This window comes from Pungitius pungitius, chromosome 2 (assembly GCF_949316345.1).
Source record: "Pungitius pungitius chromosome 2, fPunPun2.1, whole genome shotgun sequence".
Classification (NCBI taxonomy): domain Eukaryota; kingdom Metazoa; phylum Chordata; class Actinopteri; order Perciformes; family Gasterosteidae; genus Pungitius; species Pungitius pungitius.
In genome coordinates, this window is record NC_084901.1 from 33751044 (window position 1) to 33766417 (window position 15374).

The window sequence follows — 15374 nt, forward strand, 5'->3', positions numbered from 1 at the left end:
CCTCCTTCGCGCCTCCGAACGCTGCCACAGAAAGACACGCTCACTGTTCATTACACGCCGTGCACGGAGGGATGGACCACGACTCCAGAGACGCACGCTGTCTGTCCAATGAACCCAGGTGGGTTTTCCTGATCCGTTTACACCTTACAGGCTTGTTGGAGTTTTCATTTTCGGTCTCGAACCCTCACTGTCCCGTAAACGCGTTTTATTAAGCGGGTTTGGAAACATTCTGCAGAGAGGGACGGTCTGACCTCGCAGTGCTGTCAGCCAGCCAGAGGCCACACGGTGGTGTTAAAGAGTTTCTCTGCCCCCCCCCCATTAAAGGGCTATTCACCTTGTCACCTGCCACTTGTGATAATTAAAGAAAACATTGTAATAGTTTCCACATTTGGCAGCAGTGCTCGGGAAGCTGTGGCCACTCCTCAACGAGACCAAATTAGCGCTTGCTGAAAATATGGAATCTCTGTGAAAACATTCAGATACTGACGGATTATTTGAGACATTCAGGAAATCCATTATGGTCTTATCGTACTTTATTCTAGAGCTATTCAGGGTTTTCTAAATAATATGTTTTCCACAGTTGTAAGAAGAAACAAAGTCAAAAGTCAGAATTAGCTTCAAATGACTACAATTTGTTAATAGTTTAAGGGGTGTTATCTTTAACTGGAAGCTACATGAACTACATTTCATGTGATTAGTTTGACTACTAAACAGATGTGTTGGACAACATTCACTTTGACTAAGTCACTCGTTTTCTCCGACATTATTCGATGCATGCAGCTGCCCTCATGACAACATCATCTTTTTAAACAAGCACATGTTATATGGACGTATGAAAAATGAGTGAAAATGGAGGAGAAATGAATCGTGACCCTGTGGTTCAACACGTCACTCGATGCTTTTTGCTGCCGCTGCTCGGATGAAAACAACTGGCCTTTGGATTCTTGTGCTTAACACAAAGCGTCATTGTGTGCAAAGCAGCAAATCAGATGTTCTTCTAAAATCAAGTTGTACTTGGTGCCATGTGTTTTCCTCCTTTTAGACAAGCCTCCACAAATGCTGTCTATGGATTTTTGTAAATGCCTAGTTATTAACATTTAAATAAATCCAATAGTGGCCAAAATAACCCCTTATTGTAGTAAAACTGCCACCTAAAACGAGGGTCCATTGCTCATGGTGAAAATGTCTTCTGAGTGAGACCAACAACATTTCCCCCGTTTTTGCACTGCTCACATGAACGTGTGAAAGGCTGATCTGCAACCACACATCTGCAGCCCTTTAAAATGTTGCACAATGAATAATGTTACCCACAAAATGCAGAACTCTCTGACATTTTTGGTCACCTGTGGTAATAAGAACCACTGCTCCGGCCTGTGTTTCTGTTGGCACCGTGTCCGAGGGTCGCTCTCGTCTCTGTTCCAGCGCTACATGGAGCCGTGGATGCATGAGAAGCACGCTGAAAGCCAGCGACTTCTCTGATTCTTCTGGAACAAAGACAAGGATGTAAATACAAACAGACCCTAGCTGTTGTGCAATAACATCTTTGGAATTTCCACTGTTAGCGAAGAGGTCATGACCTTGGAGCTGACGCTTAAATGTGAACACATGAACATAAAAAAACTTTACAATCTGTGTCTCCTCCTTAATCTGCACATCCTCTGCGGTGTTTTCCTCTAACAGGCATCACAGGATGAGACGCTCGGTTCTCCTTGTGTGTGCTGCACAGCGCTCTCATTGCTACCTGCCGCCTGGCCCCTTGCGCCTCTGTCTGCTGCTGAGGTCGCAGTGCTCCTCCGCGCGCTGCAGACGGGACGCCTCTGGTCCGGCAGTTTATTTATTCTTTAAAGGAAGTAATTTGGCCGCGCTGTTAAACACGGTGGTTTCACAGCGCTTACTTTCATAAGAACATTTGTGTGAAGTGCGAGTAGTTTGTGCTGCAAAACACATAGAAAAGTAAAAAAAGAACACCTGTAGTCAGTCACATTAACTGTGCTTAAGTGTAAAGTTGTAATAGAAATAAATGAAAAACGGGTGGAATATTCAGAGCCAGGTGCCATTTTACTGCCAACAGCTCGCTCAGATTAAGCCGTGTGAGCCTGGAGCAACGCTTGGGATCGAGCTACAAAGTCGCCTCGAGTGACACAGACGAGATAACTGGGTGAACTAGTCTGGTAAATTGGCCTTAAGTGATGATGGATTATCTCACTTATTTCCCAACAGGGAATTAGAGGCACATCACATGCAGGCTAAAAGCGGTGTGAGGAGACAAAGGCTTCGTGAGGGTGGTGTCTTTCGTCTGCGTTGAAGCTTCAAGGAAAATGGGAAGAGGGTGAGTTGATTTCCTTCCTGACATGAAGCCACAAACAAAGTAACCATCAACATTTCCTGTGAATCATTTCACCCTCAGACTAAAGCCCGAGTTTAATAAATAAAACAGTAGATGTGTATGAAGTACCTACTCAAACGGGGACATTGTGTGTTTAGGACGGTCCCCATTTCATGCCGCAGATATGAAGTATTTGTAAAACTGTAAATTCTACAGAATATTTTTTTTGTACATTATTCTGCAGATGCCACAGGATATCCTCTTCATAACTAACTTCATTTAAAGAAATGCAGTCAGCCTCCGGGAGCTTCACGTTACACGTGACACCAAAACAAAAACACATGCACAGAACACACACGTTATGTTGCGCTCTCCAGTATATTAATACTTGGAATAAAACTGCCTAGAGCTCATAGTTGCAGCGGAACAAATTCTAAAGCGAGATCCCTTATGAAAACAAATTTCCTGCATTCATTATTTTTAAAATGGTCATTAATGCATCCGACATGGTGGGTGGATTGGTCCAGGATTGCATCGGTAGCTGCAAGCTTCCTGTCCGATTTATTACGGCTTTAAAAAAAAAAGAACCCTAAATGTCGCCCTTGGTGTTGGAGCCATCGCGGCCCCCTCTAGAGCCGGCTGTCAGCCTCTCCTCCTCCAGGTGGGGGAGACGGAGGCGTGCAGCCTCCTGCCATCTGAGTGAGAGGCTGATCCCAGGACAGTTAACCCCAGCAGACTGCTGATGGGCTTCAGACGTTAAACTGGCAGAGCGCTGGAGTGGAATAGTCCCCCATCACGGAGGGATTTAGTGTTTCCAAATAGCTGTAACTGTAAGAAAAGCAGAGAAGATGTTCGTATGTCTGTATAGATGCTGAAGCACCACGGAACACGCTGTGAGCATGTTCTCTCAGACAAACACACCTTTATGGAGGGGCCTTAATGAGTCCTTATCTGATGGAAGTTGATCTGAGCGCACAGCCAGGGGTCCGACCTCCTGCCCTCATATGCCCCAAAGATCCTGACTGACTTCATTTAAAACGTACAGCTACTGATCAATCAGATGGAATACATCAAGAGCCTGGATTAAAACATTCACTGTTTCTTTTGTGCGAACAAGCATCCCAAAGGATATTCACAATCACATGAGACAAAAAAAGAAAATCCCGGGGAGCAAGACAAATTCTACAGAGAAAGTATACAGTTTTATTAAAAATACAAAATATACTACTGAAGATTATAATTCATATAAAAATCCCTGGATGACCATGTTGTTCTTGCTCCCTCTCCAGCTGCACAGTTTCCGGTGACTGAGTCCCATTAACGGCCGTATCTAGCTGGCATTTTATTTTGGGCCTGTGTCCAAGTGTGCCCCCCCCCTCCTGCCCCCTCCCACGAGCTGCTATCAGACCTATAAAAAAGCCTTTTAATGCAAATTGCAGGGATGAGAATACACTCCCCCTACATAGGACACATGCAGGCCCCACATGGTTCTAATTAGCCATGGACCCATAAAGGTGTTGTGTCCGTGTGGAAGCAATGAATGTGTGTGTGTGTGTGTGTGTGTGTGTGTGTGTGTGTGTGTGTGTGTGTGAGAGCACACGTAGTGTGTGTCTGTTGGGGCAGCAGGCCGGTGCTAATTGCAAACACCTGACGCTTGTAAGCGGTCTCTGCAACGTCGTTTGCCTCGGACTTAGCGGCTGCTGGGGGCGTTAAAGTGTCTCCACTACGCTAACGTCCCTCCCCATCAAATGCCATTCAAAGGCAGCGCCCCTGCTTCACCAGTGGGGACGGGACCGCAGGGCTCTGCCTTCCCAGTATACTTTCACCGGAAGGACGTCGTTAGCTCAGAAGCATAATTAACCAAACATCATCATGTCCAGCGCTGCAGCAAGAGTGCTGCCCCCTGTTGGGCCCGCGGCTCGGTGCGCGCTGAAAGGTGAGCGCCCTGATGCTGGGGGGCAGAAATGCCACTCATGCCGTGGTGGCAGTGCGTCTCGCACCCGCGTACGGGCAGAGATGCCTCGGCCTGTGATCCTGCTGGTGAGAGGTTCAAGTTTCAGGTGGGAAATGCTGTTGCTAAAGGGAGAGGAGGGTCTCTGCTTACAGGGTGGTGTTGAGAGAGAGAGAGGGGGGGGTGCCTCCGTCGGCCCCCTCAAAGGCTCAGGGACAGAAACGCAGACCCACAGACGTTCATGACTAGACTACGCAAACCCACGGCCACAGATGGGATGCACACGTGTGAGCGTGCTCGGATCGGAGGAACGGACGTAAAGCCCTTCACATCCAACGGATCCCACTGACGGCTCCCAGCTTGTGTGGCTTCTTGAAGCCAAAAGCATCAGCGATATCTCTCTAAATCGAAGTTTATTGGAGGAGAAAATAAACACGTTTTATGGAGAAAAGGTAACAAGTCTGTAGTGAGCAATCTTGGCGATTGTTGGGATGAGAAAAATAAAAATGTGAATATTCATATTAGGTTGCCCAACAGCCGCAATAAACAAAAAGCCTTTTGTTTCAGCCCCCTCCCCTAAAAAGTCACCATATATAAAGCCAAGAAACTGGAGAAAGAGAACTTTAAATAGACCTCGGAATAGTTGCGGGGGCATTGTATTTCAGTGCAGAAACCGCTTGAGCACACAGCAGTTCAGCAGAACTGACAGGAAAATGGGATGCAACATCTGATACAATCACATGATTTAATAGAGAAATAACAGTCAAATACACAAGAACCCACAGGCAGTGCAGGCTTTGCCTAATTGGGCAACGTTTCACAGGGTGCATATCCCTACTACCACGAGTGCTCGTATCATGGCTCTGGCTCCGGTGAACCCACCGCAAACCACAGAACGCTGCACCGACTTCGCAGCAGCCAGACAGCCAGGCTGGGAGACAGAATGTGTTGAAAGCCGGCCAGAAATTCCACTTGTGAACACTTTCACCTGTTCTTGTGGTGGCAGGGCTATTCACACACCGAGACTAAGGCAAAGAGGAGGAACCAAGAGCCAGGGAGAGAAATTCCCCAAAACGTGCAAGATAAGCGCCCCAAAAAGCTCGACCTCTGCACTGACCTTTGGGCACAACACTTTAAAAGAAGAAAAATGTGGATTTTTTTCACTGGAACGCCTCAATGCATAACAATGTTTTTAAATAAAACAGCCTGATACCATTGGTTTTCCTCGGTTAATTAGCCATGTATTAAATACAAAGCCGATCAGTTGCTTTTTTGGGACCACGTCCCATCCAAAACAGCTGCACACAACGTAATAAAAGGAGAAAAAAAGATGACATGCCTAACAGGGGACTCTGTAACTAGACGTGGACCACACACTGTTCACATGGATCTGTAACGAACACCGCTGCTGCATCTTTTAAAGTGAGCCCCCCCCCCCCCCCCCCCCAATCAGAATGCAGGCTCAGGCAGGACGTCCCAGCCCCGCTGCTCTGCTGAGTGAAGAGCCCCGCTATCACAGCGTGGGCCCTTCCACATGGCTCAGGGGCCGCAATCATCAACACGCACACGCGCACTCTTATTGTGTCCTGGGAGAGCAGCCAAAGGCACCCCGAGCAGTCGGACACGGAGCCGCTTGCTGTTAGTGCCTTGTAGGATTCTATCTGTGTGTTTTCGGTAACAATGCTGCAGACTGCAGAGACGTACCTGGAGGACAGGAGCACTCTTGGACGACGTCCCTTGCTGTCCGCAATTTTGGCATCAGCACCACCACTTTCTGCGGAAACAGTCAAATAAAATAATTAAACATGGATATATTTGTCATTAAAATGATCTCAATGAGCAGCAATAACAATTGACAGGGCATTGTCGTCCTCCCATTCCGTACACTCCATGTGATCCAATTATAGGTTGGGGTCTAATCAGTGGTTATGTCACCTTATAAAAAGATTTAACTGCAAACTAATTGGCCAGCTGCATGCAAGGTTGGTCCCCTGCGGTCATACATCTAAAATCAACTGATTTAAAGGGCATAGGGTAGGGGCTTAGGGTCAAGCCTGTGCTATTACGCACATTTTACGCAGCGGCAAGACGTGCGTCTGAGGTTCACGCACGATTATACACGTATTCATCCAGGAGCGTTTACGCCACGTACCTCTTCGACGAGCCGCCCTATCGAGGTGCCCAGCTCTGGAAGAAGAGTCCCATCCTCGTTTAGACAAGCCGCGCGCGGCGGGGTGAAGGTGGACCCTTTGTCCATCTGCATGCGGTTCTCCAGCTGGTAGGTTTTGAGGCTCATCAGAAGACACGCGGCGATGGAGCTCAGAGACATCAGCATGCACAGAGCGACTGGGAAACCTGGCAGCCACCGCTGGACCGAAGACTTGGACGCACACTGGCACACCGGCTTACTTTCCCCGATTGAGTCGCTGGCTGTATCCATGCTGAAAAATCCTGTGGAGGTCCTCTTGATGAACAGATGGAAATATACAATAAAAGCGCCTTGTACCTTTATGGAAGTTCTGCGGACAAACAAAAAAAGTCTTGGAACGAGAGGCGGCGGAAGCGGCAGCAGCAGCAGCAGCTCACTGGTTTTACGCCGAACACAGATGGGAGCGATCTGGATGCCAACCGGAGTGGAGCCGCCTTCAGACTTGCAGGGGAGTTTCCTACGCGGATGTGCAAGTGCAACCACCAATGGCTCCAATTGTCTGGCTGCCTTCAAGTTGCGCGTTCAACTAGTGGCGATGCGCCCGCCCTGCTGACCACGTGGGGCACCGCGCATTGACAGCTGCCCCAGAGGGAGTCCGTTAGTGGGTTTAGTCTTGGACAACCGTTTGTTCTCTCAGGCATCACGAAGTGGCGTTTAATGATACTACGATATTCACGATTGGTTCCGCTCTACTGTGATTTGTGATTTGAGACTGATTGTCAATTATTAAGTCTATGACGCCGCAGGCCCGGTTCAGTGAAAGGAGGCATGTTGCGTACATTGGAGGACAGTGGTTCCTCTTTCGGTTCACTAAGACGTACATATTCTCTACCGACCGGAAACGCGAACACTTTATTAGTTAATGGTGCTGTCATCAAACCAGGTTTGCTTTAGTTCCCCATCATTGCAACATGTTTTAAGCACTCGGCTCTATCTGCTGCCCCCCTGTGGCTGGAGGCAGCTACTGCACCACAACATGCAAACGAGACCATTCTCTCGTCTATTCACGTTTATTGGAAAATGTACATCATGTTGTAAAAGTTACACAAGCACTTAGTGAAAAAGAAAACATTTTAACAAATTGTATGTACAAATATGTTCTGCCACACTAGTTTCTCTCTCTCCAGTGCTAAATACATTTTTACTGAAGCAGGTGAGACAACATTCCCTTTTACCACGGTGACATTGCAGAGGAAAAAAAAAAAACACGGGATACAATTTGACTATTCATGAATTTAAAAAAAAGGAAGGTATATGCTTAAGTGGTGCATTTTAAATTATAATTCCAAATAAATAGAAATCGATTGGGAGGATTCATTAAATCAAAACATGCCACACAACAGAACTTGTTGATGAGTCTAATATTTACACACACACAGCGGTTTAGGACAGCGAAGCGGGGAAGGGGAGGGGACTGATACAGTCAGGTAAGCTCCTCCTCTCCCGGAGAGAGGAAGCAGAGGCTGGACCGGCACACTACGATGAGCATCGCAGCCACAGACAATTTGTACGCTGCACAGGTTCAGGAGTTCAGTCTTTTTTGCTGCTGCTGCTTTTGCTGCTGCTGCCTCTGCTGCTCTTGCGGTAGCAGGAGAAGAAGGGATGATGGAGAGCCTGCTCCAGACTGAGGCGCTTAGATGGGTCATACTCCATCATCTTCTCCAACAGGTCAAACAGCTGGTGGTGGTCCTCGCCCTTCAACTGCATGTAATGCTGATGGAACAGGAAGGTCAGTTGTTAAAACATGTCACAGAGCACATTTTTTTTTACAAAATGGTCAGTAATGCACAAGGCTAAGAGAACAGAAATGATCCAATCAGTTCGCTGGAGCTACTTTGTCTTTGGGCAGTGCTTTCCATTTAAACTTTAAATACAGACCATTATATTTTCTAGTAGTATGGCGACAAAGTATTGTCTGTTAGTTGATGTACATGTTTTTCTTCATGTCCCTTTGAGATGTATTAAAGCAGGAAGAGAAAAGAATGGCAACACTAAAGCACAATGAAACTTATTTAAGCACAATACTAAAGAATCCTAAAACGTCCATGTATTCTAGCAGATGAGCTCAGTGGCTGTATGTGGCGTATAAGAAGACTCGTGTTGTAACTAAACAAAACTCAAGTGGCTTTGGTTGTTTTTTAAACCCTTTTCATTTTTTTAATGGACAGACTATGTTGACATCTACAGTAATGTCGATCTTACCCTCAGGGGTTTGCAGTGTTTCTTCACATATCTCCCAGAAGAGCTGTGAACATCCCAGTCCAGCTTGGACCGGTGCACAAACCGCCTTTTTCTGTACAGCACAATGACATTTGTATAAATAACAGATGAATACAATCTGCAAAGTATCAACTGCTCTTATGAATGCGGTCCACGTACTTTGTTTTCTGCAGGAGGTTTGTGGGGATGGGACCCAGGACTCGCTCCATCATAGCAAGGTGCTCTTTGCTGTCATGAGTCTGAAGGCAAAAATAAAAACATGACATCAGCCAAATTCCACAGTAAACATCACAGTATTAAACATTTTATGATACCCTCTAACTTCTCTTACCTGGAAGAGCGTAGAGCCCAGGTAGTACTCTATGAGTATGCAGCCTACGCTCCAGACGTCACAGGAATGGTCCCAGCCCAGATCTGAAAGAGATGATCCCTCAATAACACAGCACCACTCAGTGATCCGTCTCAAGCTCCCGAGGAAAACAGCAGCCACAAACCTAGAATGACTTCTGGAGCCCGGTAGTGACGGGTCGACACCACAGAGGTGTGGTGCTCGTGTTCATACGTGGCGTTGCCAAAATCTACAATTTTCACATCTGGCTTCTTCAACGTCCGCTCGTCCCGTTTCTGAAAAGAACAAACAGAGAATCATGCTGCTCACACAACGACACAAAAAACTACTTTTGGCATCAGGATGTGGAAACGCAAAAGACTTACCAGTTCAGGGTTGTACCTCATGCTGTAGTCTGAATCAATGAAGAGGATATTCTCAGGCTTCAGGTCTGTGTGAGTCAGCTTGTTTTTATGCAGAACTGAAGGAAATCACCACATACATTTTTAAAACACATTCTTGTGGGATTTTCTTGCAGAAAGAATATATTGTGTGCCCCAAAGTTTCAACCACTTACATCGCACGGCCCGGATGATCTCGTACGCCATGTGCCTGATGTGTTCTATGGGGAACGGCTGGAAATTGTTTTCCTTGAGGAAATCATAGGTGCTGAGGCCAAGCAGTTCAAAGGCAATACAAACGTGGCCGTGGTAGTCAAACGAGTCCAGTATGTGTACACAAGCACTAAAGAGGGAGACAGCAAATAGTGGAGGCCAAGTCAGTTTCTTTTGAGGACAAGATGTGTACATATATACGAAGACAGCAAGGTGATCAGAGAGGTGTCAAGTTACTTACTATCGCTTTTCAGAGTCAAGGGACTTCAACTGTTCAAGCACCTGTACCTCAGACAAAGCTGCCTCGCGGTAGCGGTCTATGTTTTTAATGATCTTCAGAGCCACTCGAGCTCCATCACTGGAAATAAAAAGTCAATACTTTTAATATCAATTGCCGGGGCAGGAATGAGCAAGAAATATACAGATATAGTATTTTAAAGAGATATGTTCTTACTTAGAGTGATCAATGCATTCGACTACCTTCCCAAAGGCACCTTCTCCAAGAGTACACACAATCTCATCTACAGAAAATAAAAAGTAGTAGTTAGTAACACAGCACTGACAAAGGGAAACACTGCCCTTTGGCTGGTGCTGTCTGATGATTCATAGCTGTAGTTAGCTAAACCTAATATAAACAGGCTTCTGAACACTGGTATACAACTAAATATTTAACCAAATACTTGTTTGGACTAATTCTATATTTGGAAATCATAATCAAAATATCAGACAGGAGAGAGAGACAAAGTGTGAACAACAGTAGAAAAAAAGGTATATATTCTATACATCTTGCTCTCAGCATGTCTCCACTGTGATAGATGAGGTGACCCTCGTCATCATCCTCAACACTCCTGGATCTTTTCCTGCTCCTGCGCTGTTGGCTCCTCCTCTGCACCGGAACCGCCGCAATCCGCCATCACATCAATAACCCATCAGCCAGCCAGCCAGCACCAGGCCACCACAATGCGACATCGTCATTCATTCAACCAGGCCAAGGGGGGAGGTGTAGGGGTGGATAGATTCGGCCCGTTCAGTAACACCGCCAGACGAATGGACGGAGCAGCAAATTCAAATTCAGCCCGGTCAGAGAAATTGGGCGCCAGCCACCACATAGTGGGTGTTACAGAAGAAAAACATGGCAACAAGATTTTCAGATGAGAGACTTTCTCAGAGTAGTACAGAAAAAAAAACTTGATTGATCACAGTGTATCTGCATGTAGCCCCTTACCCCAAACTATTATGTCCCACAACTTCCCACTAAGCACAAATACTGGGTCCACTTTTCAAAATCTATGAAAACCACTCAAAAGCTCTTAAACCCCCCGCCCCATCCCCTAGTAGTCATTTTTTGAAATCATAATGCTTAATGCAAATGCTTAACAGTGAAGAGTGGGACCCACACAGGTGTTATGCTCTGACTAAACACCATTGATGACCCCATTTGGGGGCATAGAGAGGGCAGTAGAGGAGAGAAGGAGGTTCTCGTACCGAGGAGGACTTGTGGCGAGAGTGACTACGTTTGCGCCTTCTGTCTCTCGGCCTGCGGCTGCTTCGCCTGCTACGGCCGCTCCGACCGCTGCGCCCAGACGACTTGCTGTAGTGGTGCCAGTCGCGGTCTCGGTCTTTGCAGGTGCCTTCGCGTCTAACATCATCACACGCCATGCCCAAACTGGGGTCCTGGGTGCTTCTGTCCCGAGAGTCCAGCCCCTTGTTCAAGCTGCGGGTCTCCAAATAGTGTCTGCAGTCAAACACAAAATGACACAAATTAAAGACAAAGGAGAACAAGGACTAGAGAGGTTAGGTCGGGTACCGTTCGGTTTGTCTTCTGTGAAACGTCTCAAAGACTTTATAAGATGCTAAAGGTCCGCCCGCTGCCTGAAACTGTATCCCCCTGCAGCCTTTTATGTAACATGTTTAATTAGCAACATGCCGATTTAGAAGTGCCAAACACCCCAAGCATCCTGTTTTTTGAGGCTACAATTAGGAAAGTGTTTTTCTACAGATTCTCTCTGATAATACTACTTCTCCCCATGTTAACATGTTGTGGAATATATTTGAGCAATTTTCAATTTAATACAACCGTGCCTTCCTCAAAACGTATGCATGTCAGCCACATTTGGAAGTATTAAAGTGTGACCTGTAATACTATCTGGGATTCCGCACTGGCTGTGGGCTGAAAGGTGAACACGATGTGGCACCATTCCTTAATTTAAGAAGTGCATAAAAACTATGACCTTTCAACAGTTCCTTATATATGCCTTGCTGTAAAGATGTTATGTTTGCGTAGAATGTTTCCAATTGCTTACAGCACACACACTCAGCAGGTCTCGTTAGCAACTAGACATCTAAAAAAGATCAGAGAAACCTTGCAGGCTCGAGCACTCTGCTGGTGTCAGTTGCCTTCCAGCAGGAAGTCTGCCTCTCTACAGAATTAAAATTAAAATGGAAACATAGCCGCACAGACATCATACGTGCCAAAAAAAAGGTGGGATTGCAAAACATAACACATCATTTTACCACATGGGATGGACATTGACTATGTTTCTCTGTCAGTTTGAAAATAATATATTTGTTATGTATAAAATGCACTAGGAGAATGATTTTTTTTTTTTACAAATCTGAAGCTGTGTTCCTAAAATGCTCAACCCTGGCAACCGTAGAAATAGAGTCATCGCCTAATCGTTCACAGGATATTGATCATCTCCAGCACATTAGTTTTCACTTATAAAGTGGATATTTACCCATCACAGATCCTCAGGTGATTGTGGGTTCTTCTGGACTTATTCTCTCTCTCGCTGCTGTGCGAATCTTGTTTCCTTCTCTTACGACATTCCATTGTCTCCTCCCAGCTGTACTCATCAAGCCAGATACCAGGGGAACGCATTCGCTTAGAGTAGCGCATCTGAAAAGCATGGCAAACCATAACCAAGCAGAATTCATTGATAATTGCAAAACAATTAAGATATTTCAATTCCAAAACATTTTTTAAATGTAATCAAAATAAGCAACTGTATTACTTATAACGTTGAACAATGTCTTTAAACAACCCAGGAGAGCTAAAAAAAAAAAAAAACTAATCGTGGGCTACACAATACATTTCAGATGATCTTTAAATATATTTTAAAATATATAAGTCGAACGGTTATTTCAACAAATTAGAGTCATGTTAATATGAACCGTAATAATAAAACGTATTCATCGTTATGTAATCAATGTCACCCGAATAGGTTTTGAACTACACTGAAAAGGGCTAACGTTAAAAGATTACGTTAACGTTTTAAAAATGTAAACGCTTGGGTGGTTAAATAGTAGGACAGCACTTGACGCAAACAACGAACGCAATGTTAGGTTAACGTTAATGGCGCCAGGCCGACATTTAACAACGTTTCCACACCGACTAGGAAGATCGTCCTGGTATATTATACGTTAACTTTACAGTCACGTTCACTCAAACTGTATTCTTTGTTTCACAACTGGCAACTAACTGCGGTACCTTCGGAACAAATGGTTAATGCGTGTGGTGGAAAGGGGGGAAGGGAAGTAACGTTAGCCTGATCTTAGGTTACGGGCCTGTGGAGCGTTCACCAGGCCAAAAGGAACGACGTAGCGTTATCGCTATTAACAGAAAACATAAAGCTCAATCGGCCTAACTTACATGTCATAATGATATCAACCTGTGACTACGAACTTTAACATGTTTTAATCGACCGAAATTTTAGTTACAGATCCCGAGGAAAATCGATGATCGTAGCTAGCTAAAGCTATACAGTTAACGTTAGCTAAATAGCCAGTTGATCTGCCATGTTGGCGAGACGTCGAATTTCAGATTTGCTAACCTGCTAACATTAGCCAAAATTAAGAAGAATACATGACCGCTAACCGGTAGGAAACATTTGAGAGGTTATTACCCATGAATGTAGTTTTACCTGGTGTTGTCGAGAGATTCGAAAAAATAGGCTTCTCGATTATGTTGCAAGTACGAACAAAGAAAAACAAAATGACTTCGACTAATCGTCTTCAAAGATGGCGAGCTTCCCACAAATGCCTCGAGCTCACTAGAACGTTGTTCTATGACGCAACGCACAATAACCACGCCCACTAATAAACATGATAGTGGGTTTTCTTTTCCCGTGTGATCCTATAAGGTAAAACCAAACCATGAATAATTAAAATTAATACCAGTTGCTATCCCTGGCAACTGTATACAGTATATAGTCATGATAATACTGATATAGTTATAGCATTTCAAGCTGTTAGTATTCAAAATGAATTTGATGAAGGTTTCTGGCGTTCCATTAGAAGAAAACAGCTAACTTTACAAAAGATAATACAGCGTAATGCAAAATATGATATGCGCCGTTATTGATTGGTCTCTACTCGACTAAATCTTTACATTTAAGTTACTTTTCTTTGTCATGTACTGCCCGGTTGCTAGCCTACGAGGCTATACTCAGGGTAGAAAACCCAAGGCTAGAACGCTTTGTATTGTGGGTAAAAGATGGCTGCGCCCTGTTTCCACCCTTAATACCACCTTACCCGAATGTGTTAGCGGCGTAATTCAAACGCGTATCGACCGACACACCGGTGGAACTTGTTGGTTTCTACCGATCATCAAGACTCAAGATGTCGGAGAAGGAGCGCGCGGGTGGAAATGGGCTCTCGCGGGCCGTGATTGCTGAGATGCTGGCGAAGAATTTCGAGAAACTACCCGACATCGATCAGAAAATCTTCAAGTACGGTCCCATGTATCTGGGGGGGAATGGAGCCCTCGCGGGTCTGATATCCAACAGCTTGTACCGCAGAGCCCTGAACGTCACCCAGGCGCCCGTCGCCTCCGGCCTGCCGATGGCGGTGCTGCCCTTCCTGACAACGTTTGCCCTGTACAGCGCTGCCGTGTCGGCCCCCCTCATGTCGGGGGACCTCAACTGTCCATCCTGTGCCCTGATTCGAGGTGCACTCGTCGGTGTGGTGGGTGGCGGGGTGTACCCCATCCTCCTGGCCTTACCTGTGAATGTTGGGCTTGCGTCCCGCTACGTCACGACACCGATGCCGGAGAAGGGCAATCTGCTGCGGTACTGGGTGGACCTCTCCAGGCCGATCGTGAGGAAAATGAGGGCGGTACTGGTGCTTCAGGTTTTCTTCGGCACCTACCTGAGCTCCAGGCACTTTGAGACGTATACCAAACTGGCGCAGATCACTTTTGGCCCAAGTGGAGAAGATCTGAAGGACTAAAATGCCCTCGACCTAAAAAAAAAAAAGCACGTTGATTTGTGAGACTCTCCCCGACAAATAACTAAAAAGTGGTTAAAAATAGGAAAATACTTTTTCATCGACATTTGTCATCTCAGTCGGTATGTGCTGATCAAGTGTTAGAACTGAGGATAATAATCCTCAGAATCTTTTAATAATCCAATAATTGTTCATGTCTTTTCTTTTGCTGCTGATCCTGGTTCCAACCTCTCAAATAATTTTTTTTTTCTGTGTGACAGCATTTAAAATAAATTCTGCTTTGGATTTTGCACAACTTTCTATATTTTGCGGACGAATTAATTGTCTGATAGAAAATAAGGTATGGGAATAATTTAGTTGCCCTTTTGAAATTGGGCTGCAATGAGTGGGTATAAATTAATTTAACTCGTTGAACATGGATTCTAGAAAAAATCTTGCAACGCCTGGATTTTCCTAGCATTGTGACACATTTCAGTGCATCAATCAATGAAATGTCACGG

The 15374-nt window shown here is 45.3% G+C and overlaps 3 protein-coding genes across 5 annotated transcripts in view; 1 reads left to right on the top strand and 2 right to left on the bottom strand.

Annotated features, from left to right (window-relative positions):
• The window catches only part of LOC119211535 (collagen alpha-1(XXIII) chain), a 96392-nt gene extending 89391 nt beyond the window's left edge, over positions 1-7001 (bottom strand). The window contains exons 1-2 of the mRNA XM_062560812.1: positions 6430-7001; positions 5982-6051 (exon numbers count right to left, since the gene is read on the bottom strand). Coding sequence (XP_062416796.1) covers positions 5982-6051; positions 6430-6717 — 358 coding nt within the window. The 5' untranslated portion in view covers positions 6718-7001. The remainder of the gene's footprint in view (positions 1-5981; positions 6052-6429) is intronic.
• Positions 7002-7477: 476 nt separating this feature from the next.
• Positions 7478-14787, bottom strand: clk4b (CDC-like kinase 4b). Of its 3 annotated transcripts, none has more exons than XM_037462516.2 (13): positions 14651-14787; positions 12387-12547; positions 11134-11383; positions 10432-10534; positions 10103-10169; positions 9890-10006; positions 9612-9778; positions 9421-9515; positions 9201-9330; positions 9038-9120; positions 8866-8945; positions 8689-8779; positions 7478-8199 (listed from the first exon to the last, which is right to left on the bottom strand). In XM_037462516.2, exons 2-13 carry the CDS (start codon positions 12545-12547, stop codon positions 8017-8019), a joined length of 1527 nt encoding a protein of 508 aa, XP_037318413.2. In that variant the 5' UTR covers positions 14651-14787; the 3' UTR covers positions 7478-8016. The 3 variants fall into 3 exon arrangements, with proteins under 3 accessions (XP_037318413.2, XP_037318411.2, XP_037318412.2); XM_037462514.2 differs by lacking the exon at positions 14651-14787 and adding an exon at positions 13572-13719; XM_037462515.2 differs by lacking the exon at positions 14651-14787 and adding an exon at positions 13554-13700.
• On the top strand, positions 13873-15159 carry tmem126a (transmembrane protein 126A). The gene has a single exon (XM_037462518.2). It carries the CDS (start codon positions 14269-14271, stop codon positions 14875-14877), a length of 609 nt encoding a protein of 202 aa, XP_037318415.1. The 5' UTR covers positions 13873-14268; the 3' UTR covers positions 14878-15159.
• Positions 15160-15374: the final 215 nt, after the last annotated feature.